Below are 24,931 nucleotides of genomic sequence, written 5' to 3' on the forward strand. Positions count from 1 at the left end.
GGGTAGAAAAATTAAATAGGTTCACTTTCTAAAATGTAGAATTGGGCGAGTAGATGGCAACGATCTAGCCTCAATAATCAATTGACTTTAAATACAAAGCTCTGCTCTGGTTTCTAAGCGTTTCTAGATCGTTTCCCAAGAATTTTGTTTTAGCTGTTTATGCTCGTTCACAAAGTAAAGAGAGTATATTGGCTTACTGCAATTCGTCTGTTCGTTCTTCTGATTGCTTAACATTTGAAGCTAGAGACTCTACATTTGTTAGCTATACTCATATATAGTCGTTGCTCTTAATATCAAGATTGCTTAGTATAGCTCTACAGGAGCGTGGCTTACTTGGTATTACTATATCTTTTGCTATTGCGCCTTGGCATATATGCCCGAGTGAGCACTCGCCGAAAAGTCTTATACGGCGTATATATATGAGGATAACATATCAGATAAAACTATCTATCTAGCTATCTATCTATAAATCTAAATCTATTAATATATATCTATTTATTTTTATATCTATCTATATATATTTCTATCTACCTATCTATATCTATATCTATATCTATATCTATATCTATATCTATATCTATATCTATATCTATATCTATATCTATATCTATATCTATATCTATATCTATATCTATATCTATATCTATATCTATATCTATATCTATATCTATATCTATATCTATATCTATATCTATATCTATATCTATATCTATCTATCTTTCTATTTGTATATCTATCTATTTATATTTATATTTATATATATCCATTTCTATTTCTATCTATCTATCTACAGCTATTTATATCTAAAAATCTTGTATCTATGTCTATTTATGTAAATCTATCTACATCTCTATATTTTTATATCTATCTATCTATCTATCTATCTATCTGTTTATCTATCTATATATCTATCTATCTATCTATATATCTATCTATCTATCTATCTATCTATGTCTATCTATCTATCTATCCATCTAACTATATCCCTCTATCTATCTATCTATCTATCTATAGCCATCTATCTATATCTATCAGACTACACTAGCAGACTCTCAAAAATTTAAAAAAATGCTGCTAACTTTATGTAGATTGGAATCAAGCTAAAGTCGTCTGCAAGCAGAAATTCCTATAAAGCGTTTAGTATAAATCTTATAATATTTTAAATACTATTAAATATAGGTAACTGTTCTGCTATGATTTCATTGCAATTTAAGCACAAACTTATATGCTTTGTCAAGTCTAGCAGAGCGACATTAGAGCTCTTCAATCAAATAAATCTTCAATGCATATTAGCTTAATGCAAAATATAAATAAAATAATTATAATAATAATACTAAATATATTTTCTTTATATCAAGCTAAAATTAATTTTTGTCTTACTAGATTTCTTTGGTTAGTTAATCAAACTATCAATATATGCATCAACTTCTGTAGACTTGCTACTAAATGAAGCCTGCATGCAACCCATTCCCTACCTTTGCTCCATCTACATCGCCATTTTCTACTTTAGTTAATATTTTTACTAAATAAATAAACAACAACTACAAATGGAATAGGAAAAACTTTATAGAAAAGCATAAAGCTTCGCTTAGAACCCACCTGATCCAGCAGATCTTCGAGCTTGGCGCGCACCATCAGTTCACGTTCGGGTATGGCATGCATAGCTGTCTCCAAGGGAGAGCTGGGCCGGCTGATGGATGCTGTGGCTGCCTCGCAGGCCTGAACGGCAGCTGCCAGCCTGGATTTCTCATTGTTCAGTTTATTTTGCATATCCTGAGCGCACTTGAGCTGGTTCTGCGCCAGTTCCAGGCTAGTGGCTGGCTCGTCCAGTTCGGTTTGTATGATGGGCTCGTAGGCCTCCAGATTGCGCATGATATTGTCCAGCGTATCCTCGTACTCCTGGAACTTGGCCAGCGATTCGAGCAGACGATTCTTGATTTGCACCGAGGTCTGCAGCAGCGAGTTGTAGCTGTCCTGTATGTTCTTCAGCTGGGACTCGACAGTCGGACGTATGGCTGGCGTTGTTGGCTCATAGCGTTTGATTTGAGCCTGACCCTTGGCGTTCAGGTCATCCAAATTGGTCTGATACTTTTGTATCTCGCCCAGCAGCGCCTCGTGCTGTTTGATCTGCTCTTGCGTTTGTTCGCGATTCGAAATGAAGAGCGAATTGTGCGCCATCAGCTGGAAGGAGATTTGCAGCAGCCATTTCTCTACATCCTGCAGGCTCTGATGATATCCATTGTAGTCGAGCATCTCCTGTTCCAGATCTCGAATGTAGCCGGCGCAATCGTTCTTCAGCTTATCGCAACGCGACTGCAAACGATTGACCGCATCCAACTCGGTGCCCAGATCACGTGCCTCCGACACCAGCTGCTCGAGATCGTTGCCCTTCTGCTTGAGCTCATTGCCCAGCGTCTTGTAGCGCTCGAGCAGAGTTTTCATCTCGCTCAGCTCGCCCTTCGTTTCGGGCGCTATCTTCAGCGTCTTCTCGGTTTCGATTAGCCATTTGTCGAGCCTCTCCTTATTGGCTGCAAAATCATTCCAGCGATTTTGGGCCTGCTTCAGGTCACTTAGCTTCTGCTTGACAGCCAGGCCCAGAGCATCCCAGTCCTCACGCACCTTGGTCATCAGGTCACGCAGCTTCTCCTGCTTGTCCCCGGGCGTTATATTCGAGGCCTTCGAGTAGGCATCCTGCACCATGGCCAGCAAGTGTTGGCCCTCTGGCAAATGCGAGGCCAATGACTGCAAGTGAAGTGCATAGTTCTGGGAGCTTTGAATTAGGCTTAAGATTTTTAGTACTCACATTGACAGTCTCCAACTTTTGCGCAATGATCGCGGCATCACCATCGAGGCTGCAGTCGTTGAGCACCTGCTGGGCCTTCTCAATCCAGGCATCCATTTCGTTCTTGTAGTTGAGGAACTCGGTGTGATCGGACAGATTCTTTTCGACCTTGGCCACCAGACCCTGAGCCGCGGTTAGCAATTTGGTATAATTGGCCTGCGTCTCAATGGTCTGGTCACGTATGCGCGTGCAGGCGCTTTGCTCCATGAGCAGCTCACAGTTGTCATTCAGATCCTCGACATTTTCACGTTCGGCCAGCACCTCATCCAGCAGTTTCTAAGAGGGAATGCAATATTAGTTAACAGGTCGGACAGAGAGCTGTGTGTGTGTGTATATATTAAGCATTAATAGGCATTAGACAAAGTCTGTGTAGAAATGATTAGCTGCAATAGTGTGAGTGTGAAAGTGATTAGCTGAAAAGTTAGCAACTCTGATTAGTTTTGTTTAGTTTGTGAATCAGTTTACATATAGATATATATTGAAATTTTGCTACGGGGTGCACTCGTTTTTAGTTCATTTCAATTGATTATATAAATACAATTTTCTTTGGGGTTAGCGTTGCGTGCGACAGTTGCGTGAGATTTGACGAGAGACTTGTGGCTTACCTTGGCATTGACCAAATCTTCGGTGGTTTTATTATCGGCTTCCTGTGATTTGGCAACGCGCTTGCTCATCGTAACAATCCACAGATTGATTTTGTTGAACTTTTGCAGGAATGTCTCCCAAGCAGCCAGACAGGTCTCCAGGCCGCTGCGCGCATCTCGCGATAGAGCTTGAAGTGTTTCCCATTCGCCATTCAGATGCTTGATCTCCTGGGCCACATTGTCTTGACCCTCGCTGCCGCTGGTGGCTATGACCGCCTGGCTGAGCTCTTCGCAAGCATCGAGCAGCGATTTGCCCTCCATGGAGGTTGCCTGTATATCACCCAGGCGATTCAAGCGCTCCTCCACCTGATCCTTTTCGCCATGGCAATCGGCGCACTGCTCCACCTCGATGCGTGTGCGACGCAGCCAATCTTGCAGCTCATTGTAGGCCTGCTTGTATTTGTCGTGATTGTTCACCTGGTTCTCCAGCGACTCGATGATCTTGTTGACTTGCGCTTGCAGCGCATCGAATTTGCTCAGACCCGCTGCGAAATCGTTCTTGTCCAAGCTATTGTCCTCGCGCAGACGCACATTGATCTTCTCCACAATATCGTTGTGTCCGTTGATGTCGCGCTGGGTGACACGGAATTTCTCCAGAGCAGCGCGCTTTTCGCTCAAGTCATTCAGATACTCGTCGCTGGCTTTGACACTGGGCTCAATGTCCTCCAGCCACTCAAGCAGTATCTTGTACAGCTTGAAGATCTCCTCCAGCTGGGACAAGCGATTCGCCAATTTCTGGCGCACATCGTTCAGATCGACAAGCAGCTTATCGAAGTCCTGCTTGAGTGATTCGGTATCCTCTTGAATCTTGGCAGCGCCATTCTGTTCGGTATTCATAATAACCTTCTCCTTCAGCTCCAGCAAATAGCGCAGCTTGTTCTGTCCCGTTTCGAAGCCCTGTCGCAAGTTCTTAACCGTATTCAATTTGATTTGCACCTCGTTCAGCGTGCCGGGTATTTGTTCGCACTCAGCCAGCTTTTCGCGTGTGTTTTCGATCCACGACTGGCATTCCTCGTACAGTGTGTGATGCTGCTGATGTTCCTGGTAGTGCAGCTCCAGGCGTCGCATTACCTCCTTGGCCAATGTGAGCAGCGCGTTGTATTTGGTGGTCAACTGCATAATGCCATTGCTGATGCGTGTATCGGAGCAGGTCTCGAGCAGAACTTGGGCCTTCATGTTCAAATTGTCCAGTGTCTTTTGCCAATCGAACAGGGTTTGCAGTAGTCCTTGGAACTGCTCCAGCACCACCTTCTTTTGGGTCAGGCTGTCCTGCAGCTTGTTGTAGGACTGCACCTGCGCCTCAGTCTGGGTCAACCATTCGAGCGCCTCGGTGTACTGATCTTGGTAGTCAGACCACTTGACGATGCCGACCTCCAGGTAAACCTTGGCCTTGTCGAGCGCGTCCACATAGACATCGAACTCCTCCTGTAGGAGAGCGACTTCCTGTTCAATGATCGCGCAATCCTCGGGCTCTGCTGTGCGACAAGCGATCTCGCCCTGGGCCAAAGCATTTTGTAGCTTCGCTGAGCCCTCGGGAACTTCACCTTGCAGTATCTTGAGCTGATGCGTCTTCTCAGCCAACGCTTGCTTATCGCCCGTTGGCTCAGAGCACTTGCTCAGTCTCTCCTTGGCATTTCGCAGCCAGGTGGCAAAGTCGTTGCCAGCATCGATCAGCGCCTGGTAGCTATCGATGGTGTTCTTCTGTTTGGCATACAGATCCTTGGCCTGCTTGGTCAGATTTTCGTACTTATCGGAAATTTCCGTAGCCGGTGCACCCTGCTGCAAGTCGGAGGCCTTCGAGGTCACCGATTGTATCATGGGCTCAAATGAGACAATGTCCTGGACAATGTTGTTCGTTTGGCGCAAATTAGCCTTGCGTTCGCTCAGGCCACTGCTGAGACCGGGTTGTCCACGCTGGGATTTGATGATCTTCTGCTCGCACGCCTGTTGCAGCTTGGCCTCTCTGTCGGTAATCCATTGCTGCAACTGCGTATAGCTGGAGCTGTAGTCAGCCCATTGCAAGAGATTTGTCTCCAGCTGCACCTTGGCTGTGGACATTTTCTTGACCAATCGATCCCAATCGGTTTGCAACTCCTTCATTTCACTGTTAATGGCATCGCGTCCATCCGAGCGCGTATTCCGTATGATCTTCTCACCATTATTGATGGCTGTGTGCACCAGATTCTGACCAAATTCGCGATTGCGTATTAAGTCCTGTATTTGCTCGAGGCGACGTTGCAGCGCCTCCTTGGAGCCAGCGCCATCGCCAGCCGATTGAATCGTTTGCTTGGCATTCGAAATCCAATCCCTGGCCGACTTCATGTTGGCATCGTATTCGCGATGCTGATCGCGATTGGTTTCGACCTTCTTCAGCACATCCTTGGCCAGGTTAACCTGTACCTGATACATGGAGCCCAAGTGTCTGAGCTGATTGTTCACATAGCTATCCAGATGCGATTTGAGTAGACCCGCAGCGGAGGCATTAAATTTATCAATGTCGTCCTTGCCCTTTTCCAGGCGAGACATTACCTCACGCATATCGGCCACCTGTTTCTCCTTGTCGGGCAGATTGGGACACAGGTTTAGCTTATGGTTCTTGACAAGTATATCAATCTGTTGTAGCCACTCCATGAGACGTTCATACTCCTCTTTATATGCGCGCCATTGCACCATGGTAACTTCCAAGTTCTCCTTCTGCTGATTGATCTCGCGGAACAAACTTTCGAAGCTATCACGTAGTGCGCGTATATCATTGCGTATGATCTCTTGGCCCTGCGTCGATGTACTTGCCAGCACCACCTCGCCAGTGTGCACCAAATGCTCAACCAGAAGTTCGCCCTGCGCCTGTTTGTTGAGCAGAGCTTCGGTGGCTTGCACGGCATTCTCAATGGCCAGCTTATCGCTGAGGCTACTCTGCTTCAGTGCTGGGAATTTCTCACGAGCGCGACTTATCCAGCTGACTAGATCGTCGTAGGCTTCCTTGAATAGACGATGATCTCTGTACTGATCCTGACGATCCGACAGCAATTTCTGTGTCTTGGCAAACAGTTCATCGAACGTGTCGAGCACTTTCTGTGCCTGGAACGCCGCTTGACTCTGTTGGCCGCTGGCAATCATTTCCTTAGCCTGAATCTTCAGCGAATCCACATCGATTTTCTCCACGCGCACTTTCTCCTCCGTGGACTTGACGCGATCCAGCTGTGCACGTTTCTCAGTCATTGTCGTCTGATGCTCACCCAATTCCTTTAGCAAGGCATCCAGCCATTCATTGAACTTGCGCACGTTTTGCACTTGATCCAGGAAACCAGACCATTGCGTTATGGAATCATCCAGATTCGCCTTGACATCCATAATACGCAGAGCAATGCCGGACCAAAGATCTTGCAACTCGGAGAGCTCCTTGTTAATGGCTTCGTGGCCATTGGGCGCTGTGTTTGCCAGCACGTGTTGAGCCTGCTCTAAGATCTTAAGCACGCGCGCAGAGCCCTCGTCCTTGAGCAGAATCACATCCTGTATGGTGGCCAATTTCTTATCCAGTTCCTTTTGGCTCATCGATGACATGTCCGAGCAGTAGTCCAATTTCTCCTTAATGCCATTTATCCAGGATGCACACTCGCTGATGGCGTTATCGAAGTCCTCGTGCGAGCTAACGTACTGCTGCCAGCGATTATTCAAGTCCTTGACCTTGTGGAAGATTTGCTGATATTTGGTTACCAATTCGGGGCCAGACGAACGCGTTGTGCTGGGTCCCTTCAGCAATGTTTGCGCTTTCTCCGTAACATTATCAACTTCCAATTCCTTGGCGCGCACATCACCTTGCAGTGCCTTCAACGTATCCAATTGGGCACGCTTCTTGGGCAGATCCTCCTTAAGAAAAATGGCATGCAATTCATTGTCGGTGTCACGTATCCAGGCCAAGCACTGATCGCGCAGTTGCTCATATTCGGACCACTGCTGCAGGCGTGCTTCGATGGCTTCGATGGTTGAACTGATGGCTGCCAGTAGACCTTCCCATTCCTGTTGTGTTGTATCGATCTGGGACTTGATATTCACTTGACCCACATCAACGGTGCCGGGTATCACCTTCTCGCCCAGTGCACGCACTTGATCCACGCGTGGAAACTCGTCGGCCAGGCTGGCCTTCAAGTTCTTCAGACGATCTAGATTGGTATGCAGAGAGGTTTGCTCCAAATCAAGATCGCCCCAGTAGTGCACAGTATTCAGCGTGGCATCAATGAACTCCTGCGCATCCATGACAGCCTTCGAGTATTGCTGATGAGCACTAACAATGCCCTCGTACCGCTCCACATAGCCTTGGGCGCGCTTTTGCAGTTTACCAAAACGATCTGTGATATCCTTAAGGATCTGATCCACATGCTCAGTTTTTTCTGGCAAATTGGCTGCAATCTCCTGCAGATTGCCAACTTCCACCTGATGATTTGATATATCATTGAGCACATCGCGATAGGCCTGCAGCTTATTGCGCTTCTCATCCAGCGTGGTCTTCAGCTCAATATCCGCTGGCAATTCATGCTCCACGCTGTCTAGCCAGCTCTTGAGATTGTCAGCAGTCTCATCGAAGCCAGACCACTTGGCAATCTTATCCTGTATCTTACGAGCAGAGCTGGCAATATTGTCAAACAGCTGATCAAAGGTCAGATCGTTCAGTTGGCTGCGTATGGCCTCACGTCCCTCCGTAGCCGTTGAGCTATAACACTTCTCACCCAGCTCGACGGTGCTATTCAGCAGCTGAGTGGCCGTTGGCTGTTGTGCCAGCAATTCCTGTATGATCAGCTGTTTCTTTAGCAGATCATCGCGCGATGCCACCGTCGACAGGTCGCTGCAGTCATCGTAGCGCGCCTGGGCGTTGGCCAACAAATCGGCGCATTGCTTGTACTTCTCGTTGAAATGGCCATGATCCTGAACAGCTTGCTCGCATTTCTTGAGTATTTCCTTGGCAGTTGCTTGTATGGACTGGAAACGTGATGACACTTGTTGCACGTTGACAGCAATTCGAGTTTCGCCCGAGCTCTGCACCAACTCGGAGGTGTCGTCCTTCATTTTCTCGAAGTCCGCTTCGTTCTGGCGCAGAGTCTGAGTCATTGACTGGAAGCGATTCAGCTGCTCTTCCTTTTCCTCAAACGAATTCTTCAGATTGTAGTTCTTGAGCGTATTCTCAGCTTCGCCCAGCCAATTAATCAAGCGATCCAAATCGACTTCATAGTCATTCCATTGCTGCAAACGATTCTCCAGTCCGCTCTTCACATCGCTCAGCGAACCACCGAACTTTTCGAAATCGGCATGCAAATTGGCCAAGTCACGGGTCATTGCCTCCTTTGAACGGGCTGGTATGCCGCCAGCATGCTGCTCAATGTGTTCCTCCAGTGCTTTCAGCTTGGCAACGCCCTCGGGCAGTGCATCCTGGACTTCATTGATCTTCTGTAGACGTGCCTGCAGCGCGGCCTTGTTGCCCGAATAGTCAGAGTAGCCGGTCAACCGATCCCATAGGTTCTTCTGATAATCCTGCTGTGCCTTCTGCAGCTCACTGAACTGCTGATACACCTCGAATGCGGCATCGAGATCGGCAACTAGCTTCGCACAATCCTGTCCAACCTGTTCATACCGCTTATTAATGTCAGTCACAGACTTGGCGATCTCATCAGCATTGGCTGGGGCGGCGCTGCTCAGTAGCGCTGCTGCCTTCTCATTGACAGCCTCCACAATGCGCTTGTGCGAATTGATGTCCTGATTTGTCGCCTTGTATTTGTAGAGTTTGGAACGAATTTCCTGTGCACTGGTCCAGGTGGCAGGGCTTTCATTGTGCAGTAACTTTTCCACTTGATCCAGCCAGTTGAGCGTTTGACTTAGTATATCTTGATAGCTGGATAGCTGTACGGACTGTGCCTCTTGACGCTTCTCCAAATTACGAATGCCTTCGTCGAGTTTATCCCAACGATCGCGTATGTCACGCAAGTCCTTGCGAATCTTCTCTCTGCCCTGGGTGGATGTCTCTGGCAGAGCCTTTTCGCCAGCAGCATTCAATGCTCCAAATAAGCTCTCGGCCTGCTCCCTCTCGGAAAGCAAAACGGGCAGTATATTCGAGCTCTGTGTGGGTTCGTCCTTGAGTGCTTTTTCCAGCTGCGTCTCGATCGGCTTCAGCCACAGGTCCACCTCGGTGTATTTGTCCTGGTAGAACTGATGTTCGTCAACCAGATTGGACCAACGATTGACCACCTCTTTGCTCAACACCTGCAGCAGTTGATAACGATTTGTGATTTGTGTTGTCAACGTCTTGAGGCGATCTGCACCGCAGTTGTTGAGCAAAGCGTGCGCCGTATCGCCAAAGGCATCGATTTCCTTCTCCTTTTGCAGTATGAGCTCTCGCTGTATTTTATATTTGTCCATTTGCTCGACCTTCTCATGCAGCGTTGACTTCAGCTGTTGCTCACGGAAGACAGCCTCCGCATTGCGACACCATTTAGTGAGCTCTTCCAGATTACGCTCAAATTTATCCCACTGCGAGAGTACATCCTTTTGCTTGCCTTCGATGCCTTCGATGTCATCAAAGTGACTTTTCATTGTTGTCTCCAGCTCATCGATTTCCTTCTCGAGCACTTCAACACCCTTCTCCGAGGTAGCGGGCTTAACCGTCTCGAACTGTGCACGAATTTCGCTTACTAGATTCACGGCCTGCGCTTTGTTTTGAGCCAATTGTCCCAGCGTTTCAATCTTACGCTTTATATCGGCCTTTTCACCGTAGGAATCGTCGCACTCGAGCAGTTTGGCCTTCTCATTCGAGATCCAAGTCTTGGCCGAACTCAAGGCATTATTTAGCTCGCTGTGCTTCTGCACGCAGCTCTCCAGATTCTGCAGTATTTCGTCGGACTTTTGCACAATATTCTGGAAGAGTTGCTTGATTGACTGCAGATAAATGTTCAACGAGTTGTCCTTGATTTGATCGACTAGGATTTGCGCCTTGTCACAGACGTTATCCACGAGCACATTATGCGTGGTGATCTCCTGATGCAACAGCTTGTGGTTCTGCAACTGAGCGCGTTTCTCTTGGAGCGTGGTTTTCGGTTCCGTGTGGCTCTGCATGGCCTTGTCCACATCCTTGAGCCACTTGGTCAGCTGATCTTGAGCTATGGTAAACTCATTGAATTGCAGCAGACACTGATCGATCTTATGCGTAGCCGAGTTCAGATCGTCCGTATAGTTGTCCCACAGGGTGCGCAGGGAGCGCAGCTGTTGACGTATTATCTCACGACCCTCTGGACTTGTGTGGCCGTAGAGCTTCTCGCCGCGATCAATCAGACTCTCGAAGACAGTGGAGTCTACAATGCGCTTGTCCGACATCTCACGCAATTTGTTTTGCTGCTCTTGCAGTACGCTCTGATCGCCAACAATTTCATTTGTCTTCGCCAGCTCGTTGGCGCAGTTTTGCAAGTCCTGCTTAAATTGATCGTAGTCGGCGTCAAAGCTGTCGTGATCCTTGACGTAGTTGATGTACTTGGCAATCGATTCCTTGCACAGATTCTTCAGTGTCTGATAGCGTGTATTTAGACGGGAAAGTTTCAAATTCAGATCGGTTTCTCCTTCGATTTCCCGTCCCTGATCCATGAGTTGATTTATGGCTACGCCACGACGTTCAATGTCCTTGGCACTATCTTGTAGCTGCTTCAGATGGGCGTTCTTAGCTTCGGCAGTGCTCTTTAGGCTTTGATTCTTTACCACAGCTTCGACATTCTTCATCCAGTTATCGAGCTCCTCGATTATTGAGTCAAACTCATCCCACTTGGAGCAGAGCTGCTTGAGCTTCACTTGCGAATCCTGGCAGAGGGCCATGAACTCTTCCCATGCATTCTTCGGCTCCTCGAATCCCTTTAACAACGCCGGATGGCCATTGGGATGGGTTTGGTTTAGCACTGTCTGCAGCAGCCTGTGGCATGTCTCGAATATGGAATCTCCCTCGGGCTTGTGCTGCAGCAAATTCTCAACGACAATTAGTTTCTCTTCGGCGCCCTCCTTCTCGAACGTGGTTTCATTCAAAATATCGATTGCCTCCGATTTGATGGTGTTTAGCCAGTCTTGCGCCTTCTCCAGCACCTGATCATAGGCTTCGTGCTGGGCCACCTGGTTGCCGACGGTGCTGATGCGATCCGAAATCCTCTTGGATAGTGTATTATATTCCTGTATGGACTCGTCCGTTTTGCGCTCGGATTCGTCGTCGCAAAGTGTGACTGCCTTATCGTGCAGCTGCTTGAGAGCGTTCTTATGCAGTGTGATCTCCTGCAATTGTGTCTTATAATTCTGAAGCGCTGCCTTCTTGGCTGCCAGTGTGGGATAGAGTTCGTCGGCAGCAGTTACCTTGGCCTTGGATTCGTTCAGGTAGTGCGACACCTGAGTATAGCTCTCTTCAATGGAGGTCTTCTGTATGAGCACGCCCTCGACCTGTTGCATCAACGCATTGGCCTCATCGCGCAAATAGTCATATTTCTCGCGCATTTGACGTAGATCGGCGCGAATGCGCTCCCGATTCTCAGGCGAGACCACTGGATAGAGACCTTCACCAATGTCGACGGCATTGTTTAGCAATTGTTGGCCATTGTCGAAGGTCTTCAGATAGTTCTTGATGGTCTGCAATTGTTGAGCCGTCGCTGAGGAAGAGCCCGGCGAGCCCATGCGTGCCAATTCCTGGAATTCAATCTTGGCATCGCCAAACCATTCGTTAAAGTCTTTCGATGCCTTGGCGAAGTTGGCATTTGACAGCTGAGCGGTGCGTGTCTTATCAATGTGTCCGGCAAGGCTCTTGGCCACGGTTTGGTAACGCTGCACCAGATGCGTAACGAACTGTCCAATGCGCGCCTCCGGATTCTTTTCAATCAGCTGCTGTGATGTTTGCTCCAAATTGCTGATGATTGGCTCATGGGAGAGCACGTCCTGCTGCAGTACGGCCAGCTCTTGCAATTTCTGTGGCACCTCCGGCAGATTCACCTGGCTGCTGGTCTCCGCCTTAACGCGACCTTCCACGTCACGCAGCCAGTTGGAGATTTGCTCATTCGACTGCTCGTACTGCGACCAGAGATCCACATTCTCATCCAGTATGCCCCTGATGCGATCAAAGCTATCCTGCAGCGCCTGCATTTCCTTGCCCATCAGCTCAGCATCGCTGTTCAGTTCGACCAAATTCTGTGGAGTTTCCACGGCCTTCAGCATTTCCAGAGATCGCAGCGTTTCAGCATGACGCGCCTTGCAGTCGTCAATGCTCTTGCTGACCTCTTGCAACGAAGACTTCTTCACATCCAGATTATACTTGTCGCTGGTCGACTCGGGCTGACACCAAGCAACCTTCTCGCGCTGCGTGGCAATGAGCCGCTTCAGCATGCCCACCTTATCGGCATGGAACTTCTTGAGGAACTGCAGCAGAGAGCTCTCGATCTTCTTGGCATAGAGATCGACGCCCTCGTAGCGCTTCTGCACATTATTCAGCTCCTTGGGTATGATGGACTCATTGAATGTCGGATACAAATTACGCAGTTCATCCACATTTTGTTTGATATTTTCGATTTCGTTGCCGCTTTGATCCAGTTGGGCGCGCAGAGCGCGGCACTGCAGCAAGCGCTCCATGATCTTGTTGTTATCGCCGGACATATCATCGCATTTGATCAGCTGTTCGCGCAGCTTGCTCACCTGCTCGCCGGCGACCTTGGTGCGTCGGCGCAGCTCCTGTTCCTGATCGGCAAAGGATGTGGTGACCGCGCTCAGGCGCTCTGCATTGTTGCTCACCTCGGCGAACTGCTCGCCCAGCAGCTGATTGAGTGCACTAAGCGCGGGTATCTGTGCGCCGTTGTTAATTTTGATCAAATCGTTGGTTTTCTCAAGAATTGTGTCCTTTAGGGCTTGATACGATGGCAATTCGTTGCGATATTTGGTCAAGCGCATCGGTCCAAATTCGATTTCAATTGAATTGTCGGCAGCATCGCAAAGACCCTGATTGGTCTCCGAGAGCCAGGGTAGCAGGTCCTTTTTGGCATCTTCGATTTGTGACCAAATCACAGCTTCTGTCTCGTAGACATGCGCATTTTTGGCCGTCCTATCGTGCAGGTCCTGCCATTGCTGCTTGGCAGCGGCAACTTCTTGCTGCACCTCTTGGGGCACCGGCTCACCAATGGCTGTAAATAGTTTCGCCACATTGTTGCCGCGCCGTTCGAGCTCATCGAGATTCATCTTGGACTTGCGCAGCTGCTCCATGGTCTTGCGCGTCTTCTCAGACGCCTGATGCAGCGCGGTTTCATCGCCGGGCTGCTGCGGTATGGCATTGAACAAATCTTCCGCCTTCTTTAGTTCCTTGGAGAACCTATCCTTGGACTCGGCGTACTCTCGCAAGGCCTGGCTAATGAGATTATACTTTTGTATGCGATCAGCTATTTCATTTTGCAGCGAGTCGTAGTTCTTATCCAGAACCAAGAGACTCTCCTGTATGGCCGGCATGCTGGCAATATCCTCACGCATCAGCAGCGAGCCCTCGTCGTGTATGCGATCCTTCAGATCTGCCTGATATTTGAGCGCATCATTCAGCGCCACAAGATCGGCAATGATTTGATCTATGTTGTTCAAATTGGGATGCTGCTTAAGGATTTGCTCAAGCTTGGCACGATTCTCCTGCAACGCCTGGCCAAAGTTGTGTTCCAGTGCGTGGAACTTGTCCTTGCGCACAGTCATCTGCTGCAGTTGTTGCTGTTGATTCTGCGAACGCAGTTTCAAGTTTTCCAACTTGTTTTCCACATCATTCACAATCTGCGTGGCAATCAGCGGTCGGCGAGAGAGCGCATCGCGCAGTTGTATAGCTGGATTCTCGTCGATTTCCTTGGCTTGACCCTTCCAGTAGCTCAGACCCTGGCCCAGATGATCGATTTCGTCGATGGCTTTCTTTAGCTCTTCGACAGCGGGTCCTTCCGGCTTTTCTAACTGATGCTTCAAATAGTTCAAGTGCGATTCAGTGTCATGTTTCCAGCCCAAAAGCTCGGTCCATTTCTCCAATGCGGCCTTCTTTTGCAGCATATTTGATTCCAAGTTCTGGTAGTTGACCACAAGAGCGGTGTACGCATCGTTGAGTGCATTCGATTCTTCGGGCGTAGCGCCTAGCGCCAGTTGCTTCACTTCATCATAGATGGCATTGAAGCTGGGCTTCTTGTCGGCATGCTCCTGCAGCAAGGCATGGATGACATGCAAGCTGGTCTCAACACGTTCCGGATTGATTTCCTCAACTTGGGTAACCTGATTGCGCAATTGCTCCATCCAGTTGGAGAAGTTGACCAATTTAGCATTGAAGTCTTGACGCGAAATGATGGCATCGGAAACCTCATTGATGTTGCCGCGTGTGGCCTCTGAAAGCTTCTGCAATTTACCCTTCATATTGTTGACGCGATCCTTGACAGCCACAGCGCCCTCTGGCGCCAAATGCAAGCTAATTTGATCGGCATTTTGGCCAAGAGCGACCAATTTGGCCTGCTGCTGCGAAATCTCGTTGTTGAAGGACTTTAGCTTGACCAGCTCCTTTTCGAGCTTGTCAATGTGGGGAGTATTTAGCACAGCTGGACGCTTACCCATCTGCTGTGCACCCTGATCGATCCAATCCTCCAATTTGGCTGCATCGCCATCGAAGGATTTCCAATTGGCAACGAGCTTTTCGAGCTTGGCGCTCGCCTGTTTCGCGTTTTCATGGACCGCCGTCCAGCGGGAGTGCATGGCATCTAACTCATCGGGGGCATTGGTTTTGCATAACATTTTATGACTGATGTTTGATATGCCATGGAGTTTGTCCAATTGCTCCAGGCATTGTGTTTCGAATTGTTTGGCATTTTGTTGCATGGCAACGGCTTCATCAAGTGTTATAGGTTTAGGAACTATATTATTTACCTTGACTTCGCTTTGCTCCACGGCGGGCTTGATTTGCTGCAGTCCGGCCTGGAATTGCTGCCAGTTGACCAGATCCTCCTGCACGGCCTGCGACTGATGATCCACATTGCGATTGATCGCACTGAGCACCTCTTGCAGTTTGGAGATTTCGCCCTTGAGACGCTTGGCCTCGGCAACGTTGCCCTCTTTGGGTGCCAGCTCCGATGCATCAGCGGCCAGTAGATCCAGCTGTTTCATGCGCTCGCCCAGCACTCGCTTGAACGACTGCACCTTGACGACACGTTCCTCCGGTGTCAAGTCCTCAGATTGTAAGGCTTCAATGTTCTTGGGCGCCACCTTGTTGGCCCACTCTTGCAGCTCAGCTAGACGCGTCTTGTAGTTGTTCCACTTGGCACTGTAGTCCTCCAAGTAGCCGACACGATCTTTCACATGCTCCATGGTATTGAAGAACATCTTCTCCACCTCAGTCACTTCCTTCTCGAGTAAGGGACGCTTATCGGCGGCAGCTAGCGGTGCCAGCTCCGATTTGAGGGCATGCAGCTTCGGCAACAATTGATGGGATGCCTGCTGCAGCTGCACATTCAGATCGCGCTTCGACTTCAGATCCTGGCTAACATTCTTGGGATCTGTCTGGAGTGGGGTCAAGGCGCGCAGCTCTGTCTCAGCTGTTTGCAGCATGGAGAAGATATCGTTCTTTTGATCAACAAAATCGCTCCACACTGCCTGAGTGCCCTTCAGTGCTTGTAGCTTATCTGAGGTTTCGGTATAGGCTTGATTCCAGCCGGTCTCCAGATTCTTGACTTCGGCATTGACAAACGCCGGCGCATGTACATCCTTGCTGAGATCACGTCCGCGCTGCAGCATGGACATGATGTGTGGCCGCTGATGATCGAGCTGATTGATGGCATATTGTTGCTCCTCGATGAGGCGATTGACGCGGTCCAAGCTTTCGGGCGCTGGGATATTGGCCGTTTGATCCTTGACCTTGGTCAACAGGCAAACAACCTCGTGCACCTCGCGACGATATGTATAACATTTGGAGAACACCTCGGTCTTGACCATTGTTATCTCAATGGTGGGTATTAGGTTCTTGTAGCGTGCAATCAGATCTTCCAGTTTCTTTTGCTCCACATTGGCCTCATCTTCGGTGGCATAGCTGAGCAGTGAATCCAGCGTTTTGACCAGCCATTTCATGTCCTCACGTTTGTTATCTGCATCCTGGCAGATTTTCTACAAATAGAAACGTTTCATTAATAACTGAATTCAGACGCAAATCACATTTCCATTGTAGCAAAAAGCAATTTAGTTACCACTAATTCCCTCAGCTGCATGCAGGCAGAATAAATGTTGGCAAGTGAAATACGTTTCTAGCATTTGATATGGATTAGCAGTTAACTCACCTGGAAAACGACCTTCTCCTTTTCAAACTCCTCCATGGTGTTGACCTCATTGACGATGTTCTTAAGGCTCTGATCAACGCTGTTCATCCAGTTGATCATCTCGTTGAACTTCAGATGATAGCCCTGCCATTGGGCTGGTATTTGCTGCAATGTCTGGCGCATATTAGCCAATTTATTGGACATCACTTGCCACTGGGCCTTAGCATTATCGTAGGCCTGATCCAGGCTAATGTCGCCGGGCTGCTGTTGCCTGTGCGCCTGTGCCAAGCGCTGCATATTCTGCAGGCATTTCTCCAAGCGTGGCACAGCGTCCTGTTGCACCAAGAATTGCTGATTACGTTGCAAGATGGAGTCGACATCCTCGTTGCGATTGAGAGCCTGCTGCTCCAGCTGCAGCTCCTTTTCGACATCCTTCAGTGATTGATAGAACGCATTCTCATCGAGACGGAACTCCAGCTTGAGCAGATGCAATGGCGCCTGGGCAAGCACATTCTTCCAGCGTGACTGCAGCTGCTCGACGCTTTGCACCACAGCCGGTTGCTCCTGGCTGGGTATTGTGCTCAATAGCTGCTGGGCCGATTGCACCAGATCATTCATCCAGCGATCGTTGACTTGCTCGAAGAAATATTTTTGCGTTTCAATTGTTGTCTTGGACTCAATGTGCTTCTCCACAAGCATCGACTCGGCCTGTGTTAGCCATTCATTGACCACACGTTCGTTATCCTTGAAGTTGATCCAGCCACCGGCCGCATCGTCCAAGCGCTGCTCCCATTTGCCCGCATTCTGGATGACATAGTTGAAGCGTTCGTTCAGCTGCTGCATCTGCTGCGCAGCTGGGGCCGTATCGATTTTATCATCGGCTGAGACAGCCTTAACCAAATTCTGGAACACTTTGTTCTTGCTCTCCAGCATGGAGCGATAGTAGACGGTGCGCGAGAAGTAGGTCTTGTGCTTGTGCAGCTGCTCATTGATGGACTCACGTCCGCCGGCTAGGTTGTGTGTGCCCAGCAGCTGTTCGGCTTCGTTTAGCCATTGATGGATTTCCTTTTGGCCCGCCTCCAGCGATTCCTGCTGGATCTGCAGCTGATGGAACAGATGCAGCTTGGCAGGCATTTGGGCGCGTATGCGCACCAGCGATTCCTTCTCCTGCTTGAGCAGCTTCATCATTTTATCGACCTCGTCGCGGGACAGATCCTGTATAAGCGACTGGAAGGTGCGGCTGATGGTCTTAAACAGCTCCTCGTTGTCATCGATTTCGCTGGCCAGCTGCTGCAGCTGCTCGCCATAGCGGCGTATTTGCTCGCTATTGCCCAGCACCTGACGCTGGTCCAGCACGCTCTCGGCGCCGCGCAGCCACTTGGAGAGCTTCTCAATGCCAGATTTGTACTCCTGGCGAGAGCGTATGATATCGCCAGCATGCATATACTGCTTGGTGTTGGCGAACAGACGCTCGAAGCGCTCAGCTAGGGCGCCATGGCGTTGACGCAGCTGCTGGGCGATGGGCTCGTCACAGGAGGCAATCAAATAGTTTGCGGCATTGGCCAAAGCATCGAATTTATCCTTCCACACGGTTATATCCTGGAAGAATTCCAAGCGATCGTCTTCGCTCTGATTCAGCTTCTGTTCGGCCAGCAGCAGCCATTCCTCGCAGCTGGGCGCCAATTGATTCCAGTTGCGCCAGCAATTCACAACTTCCTCGAGGGAATTTTGACAGCATTTTAGCTCCATGGAGACACGCTTCCAGCGCTCCTCGGTTTCATACATGAAGCGATCAATCTCATTGATGTCCTTGCGGGCAACATTGCCCTCACGCTTGTACTCCTCGACCACTTGTTGCATATCGACGAAGGCCTTCTGGAACTCCTGGAATATCTTGTTGCGTGAGACAAAGTTCTTATACTGTTCCAGCTGTTGAGCGACCTTCTCCTCGTGCCCGTACTTGCCGGTCCAGGCACGCATTTTATTCTCCACCAAATTGAGGAAGGCAATCAGGCAACACTTGTGCTCGAGGAATTTCAAACGGATTCTGCGCTCGGCGGCCTTGGGGCCCACTTCCTGCAGACGTCGTTCCATGTTGCGCAGCTGCTCGAGTGGCACCTGTTGGGCCAGCGGCGAGCGCTTGACATTGTCGAACATGGCCACAATGCGTGGCAGATTGGCAAAGAACAGCTTGTGCTCCTCCAGCTTTCTACTGATCACAGCGGCTGTTTCCTCATTCATCGCATTGGGTATATCGTTGTCCATGAGCAATTTCTCGGCCTCGGCCAGCCATTTGCCCACAGCACCAAAATCGCCGGGCAGCTCGGCGTCCAATAGCCAGAGCCAGTACATCATCTGGTATTGTAGACGCTGCCACAGCTCGTTAATTTCATCCCACGACTGACGTGAGACCTGCAGAAAACCGCTCTGACTCTCGATCAGTTGCTTGAGCCGGTTGTAGGCAGGCAAGTGTGCGTCGACTTCAGAACGCGCTAGCAGATATTCACTGAAATCACGTGGGAACGAACTCATCATGACCATCGGCTCATATTCGGTGGTCTTTTCCAATAGGAAACGACGCAATTCATCCACTTCTTGTTGCACATGCGACTCGTCGCGGGATGCACCCTGAAAATAAAACATTTTTATTTATTATTTTGATATATATTTAAGTAAATTTCATTTCACTTTTATACACACCTTTGGTTCAGGATACTTGTGCAAGAATTGCGCCACATATGTCATTATACTCTTCTCGTCCGGTTTGGGTACGTCCACATCCTCAGCGTCTAATATTTTGGCAATGCCCAATTTGCTTTCGGCCACATCGAAAGCCGTTTCCAAACGCTGACGATTGCTGGTCTTCTTTAGCTCAGCTAAATTAACCAGATTCGCTTTAATTGCATCGATAAGTGCGAGGAAAGCGACGCCATCTCTCCAGCTAGCGCCGAAATCCTTAACCTCTACACCACTGTCTCTGCAAAGGAAGATCGCAAAGCATTAAATTACGAACGATAATCGCACTTTGAGTCTGGTACTCACTTTGGCAAGGCGTTTGTTACCCAATTGAGTAGCGTTTTCTTGGCACCTTGCTTCCACTTCTCAGCTCTCAGATCACCGCCAGCCTTATGATTGCCAACACTGTCGAGTGAGCTAACCGAACCGCCAATACCATGACCCAAATATTCTAGGTTGCGGCTATTCTCCTCGATCTGTGAAAGTATTTGATATTAGAGAGAGACATACTTAATAGAGGCATCAGCGACACTGAATGATCAAATCATAAGTTAAGTTTGAGTGCTTTTACGATCGAGACTACCAACTTAAGAACTTAATTATCGAAAATGAGAGAGTTACGCATGGACAACACACCAACAACTGTTTACAACGATTTCAACCTACCTTTGGCGCATAATTTATAACTACAACTAAGTTTTTCCGCCTCTTTTTACGAAGCTTGTTTTTTGTTAGATTTTATTAATATTTTTTTTCAATGTTTTTTTTTTTTTCAATAAAATACAAAAAAGAAGATATAGAGGGTTAATTACATTCATATAATTGGCATTGTGAGTAGCTATTTGGTGCTTCATAAGTTGGTGGTCGAAATTAGGGGTGACAAAGTGTACCGCTAGCAACCAATTAGTTGTTGTTGTTGTTCTTTTTGTTCGAGTGCTTCAATTTTTTCGTGAAAAAAAAACTGTGCACCTTGTAGTGTGAGGTGTGTTGGCTTATAGTATGCAAATGCTCACCTGGAAGTACAATATGATCGTCCATATCAGACCCAACACAACTGGTGGTCTCCCATCCACCAGATCTGCGGGATTAATATTGACCAATTTGATGCGCTTGCTGGCTAAGAATTGCAAGGCCGTATTCGCATTGCTAAGGAAATGTGGACGTCTCAGGACGCGGCCCTTCTCCACGGGCAAACGTTCGCCGGACAGCACTTCGAGCAGTGCGATGAGTTTTGTGCCATCACGTAAATCATTGATTAAATCATCAATACGAAGCGGTGGAACACGCTGAAAAAGTGAGAATTTATTAATTTTTTAATATTATTTTTATATGTATTTTATTCAGATTTTATATATATTTATTTCTATTTTTTAAAAGTAATAAAAACATTCTAGAGAAATTATACTAAGCTTTTTCTTAGATTTCAATGTATTTTACAACGAATTTTATTTTCTAAAAAATTTTAAACTATTTGATATCATAGAAACCTGTGGAGGTATCCACAGTGAATATATACAATCTCTAAAATATCTTTCCTAAAATGTATGCCTTTATATAATCCTTTTGTGCCAACCGACTGCGAGTCTTAAAATACATTAAACTCAAATTGATTTCACTAATTAATGCTATACAAATATCTAACTTTTTCTAGCTGAGGCTAAAAAGTCAAATTTTAATCTATTAAAAATTAAAAAAAAAAATGTATTCAGAATTTTATAAATATTTTTCTTAAATTATTTGATATTACTTAAATATAACAGAATGGAAAAGCTACACGAAATAATTGTTTGCATAACAATATTAAAAATTTTAAATATATTTCAATAATTGCATCAATGTGAGCTTTAAAAAAAGTTCATTAAACTGAACTTTAAATACGGCTGTATTCTAAAATGTTATATGCGTTATATATGAGTTCGTATATATATATATATATAAGTGAACACATAAATGCATTGTTTAATAAGTATTAAAGCGTAATGGACAGACGTCAACGCCGACTTTGAAGTGCCATTTGCTGCAACATTTAATGGGCTTTTTATGAGCACATTAACTAAGTGCATAATGAATATACAGAAACATATATAAAGAGGTATATATGCTATATATATATATACGAGTTGCGTATGCCATGCAATGCATGATTCAATCAATATAATTTATGAAGCGCCAAATACTTAAAACATTTTCGCCTTTGCGTGTAATTAATCAATTGCAGCAGACGAATTTGTCGTCAAGATATGCCTAAAATGTAGCTAAATAATTAACGTAAATCACATTAAATTAATTTAAGTTGATAGATCTGTGCGCGGCGCTAATTTGGTTGGCTCTTGCCTTGCCCGACAAATTGTCGAGTGGCACGCGCGACCATTTAAGCCGGATTCACCGCACAGATTGCAATTTAAGTTAATGGCATTACGACGGAAATGGCAACGACCAAAGAAATCATGACCGAACAGCCATTATCATTTGAGTTTACAATTTAATTGAGCCGCGCGCATAAGAGTTGAGCCAAATAGTTTGTGAAAACTTGGCCTCAACTGTTGCGGACATGCAAATGACGGCAAAAGTTTTGTCTATTTCGCGTTGGCCTGGCCGGAAAGTTGTTGCAACTATTCAAGAAACTATGCTACTTACAATGCGAATTCAATTTCTGTATTTCCGCTTGTTTCGCAGCAATAACGCCTCTCTTTGCACTTCTCAGCACAATTTATGGTGTTGTCTGGCAATCGAGTCAAACTTTTATAACAGCTTTTTGTCTTGTCAAGTTTGTTTGTTGCCAACTTTTGCTTATGCTGATATTTACAATTTTTGTTGATTCTTCATATTTATTGTATTGTGAGAAGTTCGTATTAAAAGTGGCAATATCTGGATGGATTTTCATTTAAGTTTTGTATAACAATTGAAATCAATTTAATTAGTAAATTAGCAAGAATAAAATTCTTAATTAACGTTTATGATGAACTTTTTCCACATTTAATTGTATAAAATGTGTGGAAATTTGTTGAATAAAATATAAGTTCTTAGTAGTACAGGGATATATCTGTATTGAAATCTATAGAATTATTGTAAAATAAAATCTTAACTAGAACCTAGATGGAATTCAGTGAAGAAATTACAAAAACTTCTACATTTTAAATTAAAAAAGGGTGGAAAAAATATTAACTGAGTAAAGACTCATTTGTATAAATATATAATGTTCAAGGTATATTTTAGTCAGGCACTGCCGGCATTCTTGTTTTAATTGACTCAACTTGGAAAACTCTGCAAATCCTTTTCAGACATTGCAGCTTTTTAAGTGGAATCTGGATGAAATTCAAATTGAAATCTAAAGCTAAATAAAAATGCATATTTAAAATTATTTAAAAAAATAAATTTGTTAACAGATAAGTAAAATCAGCAGAAACATAACACATACATAAGCAGTGGCTTGAATTTATAACGTGTCTTGATTGGCATTATATATCTTTCAGACACATATCGTCATGTAAATTCTCGCATAAAAATAGATGTCGCAAGCCTCTTACTTATTTTGTTTACCAGTCTGAAGCTTGGCAGAATATAAATAGATAACATCTAGCAGAGTCAAGAGCTTTGGCGTATTGGTAGACAAACCATTCTTGGCTGTTGTTTGCTCTGCGATTCTTTGCAATTGTCTGCAGTGCGTTGCTTCTAAGAATAACTTAAAGTCAACTGGAAGGTAGGCACGCACCTAAGACGTTCATGGAATTTGCCAATGCGAGAAATTCCTCAAAGCCCAATGGCAACATGGACCGAGTGTGGTTCAAAGCATGCAAAATGCTCAAGAGCTGGCTACGTGCTAGCCAAGCTCATAGCCAGACATGCGTTGGCCTATAAAGAGAACCGAATGAAAAAAAAAAATTGTGCTGGGAGCTGAGTCGAGCAACAATGCTGCATTAATGACAACGGCAACAGTTCCGTTGCATGTGTGGCCCGGACAGTCTTGGCTTGGCTTGGCACCAGTGGCAGCTGCTGCCATTAATGCCCGCACAACACAATCCACAATTCACAATCCATTCGCAGCCCACGCAACAATATGCAACGCCCACTGACTTACTTTCGGGCTAGCGAGCGTTGATTTAATGCACTTTTCCGTAAGGCACTCCACATAGAGAGCGGGAGATACGTTTGCTTTGGTCTCTAATGTGTTATCTTTTAATACAACTTCAATCTGCAGACGTGAGCCGGCATTTCGTTTTCGTGTATCTCTTGCGCTTGAGCACATGTACTACAACATTTTGCCGGCCGGCCATAAAAACCAGTTCTTCTGGCCCCAAATGCCATTGCGGGCATTGCAAGCTCTCGATAAGGCGCAGCCGGAGAGCCGACCATAGTCGTAAAGCGCTCAACTCGACAAAGTGACTGGCAATAAAAGGAGTCGCAGATACATATAGCCAGTGTTGAGCAAATGACCTTTCCTTTCATCCAGCCTGTTGGCTAGCCAGCGGGCAATCGCCATTCAAAAGTAGCCAAAAAACATACGAACTTTTCTACTGTATGCAGAAAACATGTATCAAGTCTCTATATATTCGGGAGAGGTCGAAATTATTAATATTGTAGCCAGAAGAAGCTTATATAAAATAACTATGCAACGTGGAAAAGTTCAGTAAACTGATGAATATCTACAAGTATAATCAGCTTAGAGTAATTTATCTTTACTTATGCCTATAAGCACGCTATGAGTCAGTTGACATGGACAAAATCAACGAAAGTCTGTGCCACAGGCCATAAGTCATATATAAAACATTTGGTCCAGGAGTTGAGTCGAGTCAATTTGAATGTCTCTCAGCATAATCAATGCTTGGACTATTAAAACTAACTTTTATGGCATGAAAATCGTATGTTAATCTATCTTTTAGTATCTTCCAGTATAAACACAACTGTTTGTTTAGTTTAGCTAAGGAAATAGAGATGCCTCATTACTACAAGCAAACCAAGCCCATATTAAGTTCTGAATGAATGAATGAATAAAATTATTTTGATTTCTTTTTTAATCATTTGATGACAGCAATAAGGCTCCTAATTTGTTGTTTTTACTATTTATACTATGATGCAATTTTTAAAATTAATTTCTAGTAATTTAAAATATATTTCAAGCCCTTTTACTGACAGCTAAATAGAATTCCAGACCTTCCAGATAGACAAATTTGTTTAGCTATTTCTATATTGAAACATAGAATTAAAAATTTCATTACAAAACGAAGTCAATTTAGTTTGGCATTCAAATAAACCTAGACAACATGTATTTCAATCAAAGCCTTTTCAATCGACTTGCAATTTAGCTGTTAAGAAGCCAAAATTTTGTCATGCCTCAACTAGCTACATTTTTTCAAGCTAAAAACTTGACAACACTTAAAATTATTGCAGACGTGTCAAGGAAATGGGGAAAC

The 24,931-nt window shown here is 46.1% G+C and overlaps 1 protein-coding gene across 13 annotated transcripts in view; it reads right to left on the bottom strand.

Annotated features, from left to right (window-relative positions):
• The window catches only part of LOC111599449 (nesprin-1), a 130,831-nt gene that overhangs the window by 71,205 nt on the left and 34,695 nt on the right, over positions 1 to 24,931 (bottom strand). For 12 of the 13 annotated variants that reach the window (XM_030224349.1, XM_030224350.1, XM_030224347.1 and 9 more), the window contains 7 exons: positions 20,534 to 20,806; positions 19,827 to 19,996; positions 19,485 to 19,761; positions 16,806 to 19,412; positions 3,448 to 16,635; positions 2,804 to 3,118; positions 1,600 to 2,742 (listed from right to left, as the gene is read on the bottom strand). In XM_030224349.1, coding sequence (XP_030080209.1) covers positions 1,600 to 2,742; positions 2,804 to 3,118; positions 3,448 to 16,635; positions 16,806 to 19,412; positions 19,485 to 19,761; positions 19,827 to 19,996; positions 20,534 to 20,806 — 17,973 coding nt within the window. The remainder of the gene's footprint in view (positions 1 to 1,599; positions 2,743 to 2,803; positions 3,119 to 3,447; positions 16,636 to 16,805; positions 19,413 to 19,484; positions 19,762 to 19,826; positions 19,997 to 20,533; positions 20,807 to 24,931) is intronic. The other variant, XM_030224352.1, reaches the window with a different exon arrangement.

The sequence above is a fragment of the Drosophila hydei genome, unplaced genomic scaffold (genome assembly GCF_003285905.1).
Source record: "Drosophila hydei strain 15085-1641.00,03,60 unplaced genomic scaffold, DhydRS2 tig00008114-arrow-pilon, whole genome shotgun sequence".
Lineage (NCBI taxonomy): Eukaryota > Metazoa > Arthropoda > Insecta > Diptera > Drosophilidae > Drosophila > Drosophila hydei.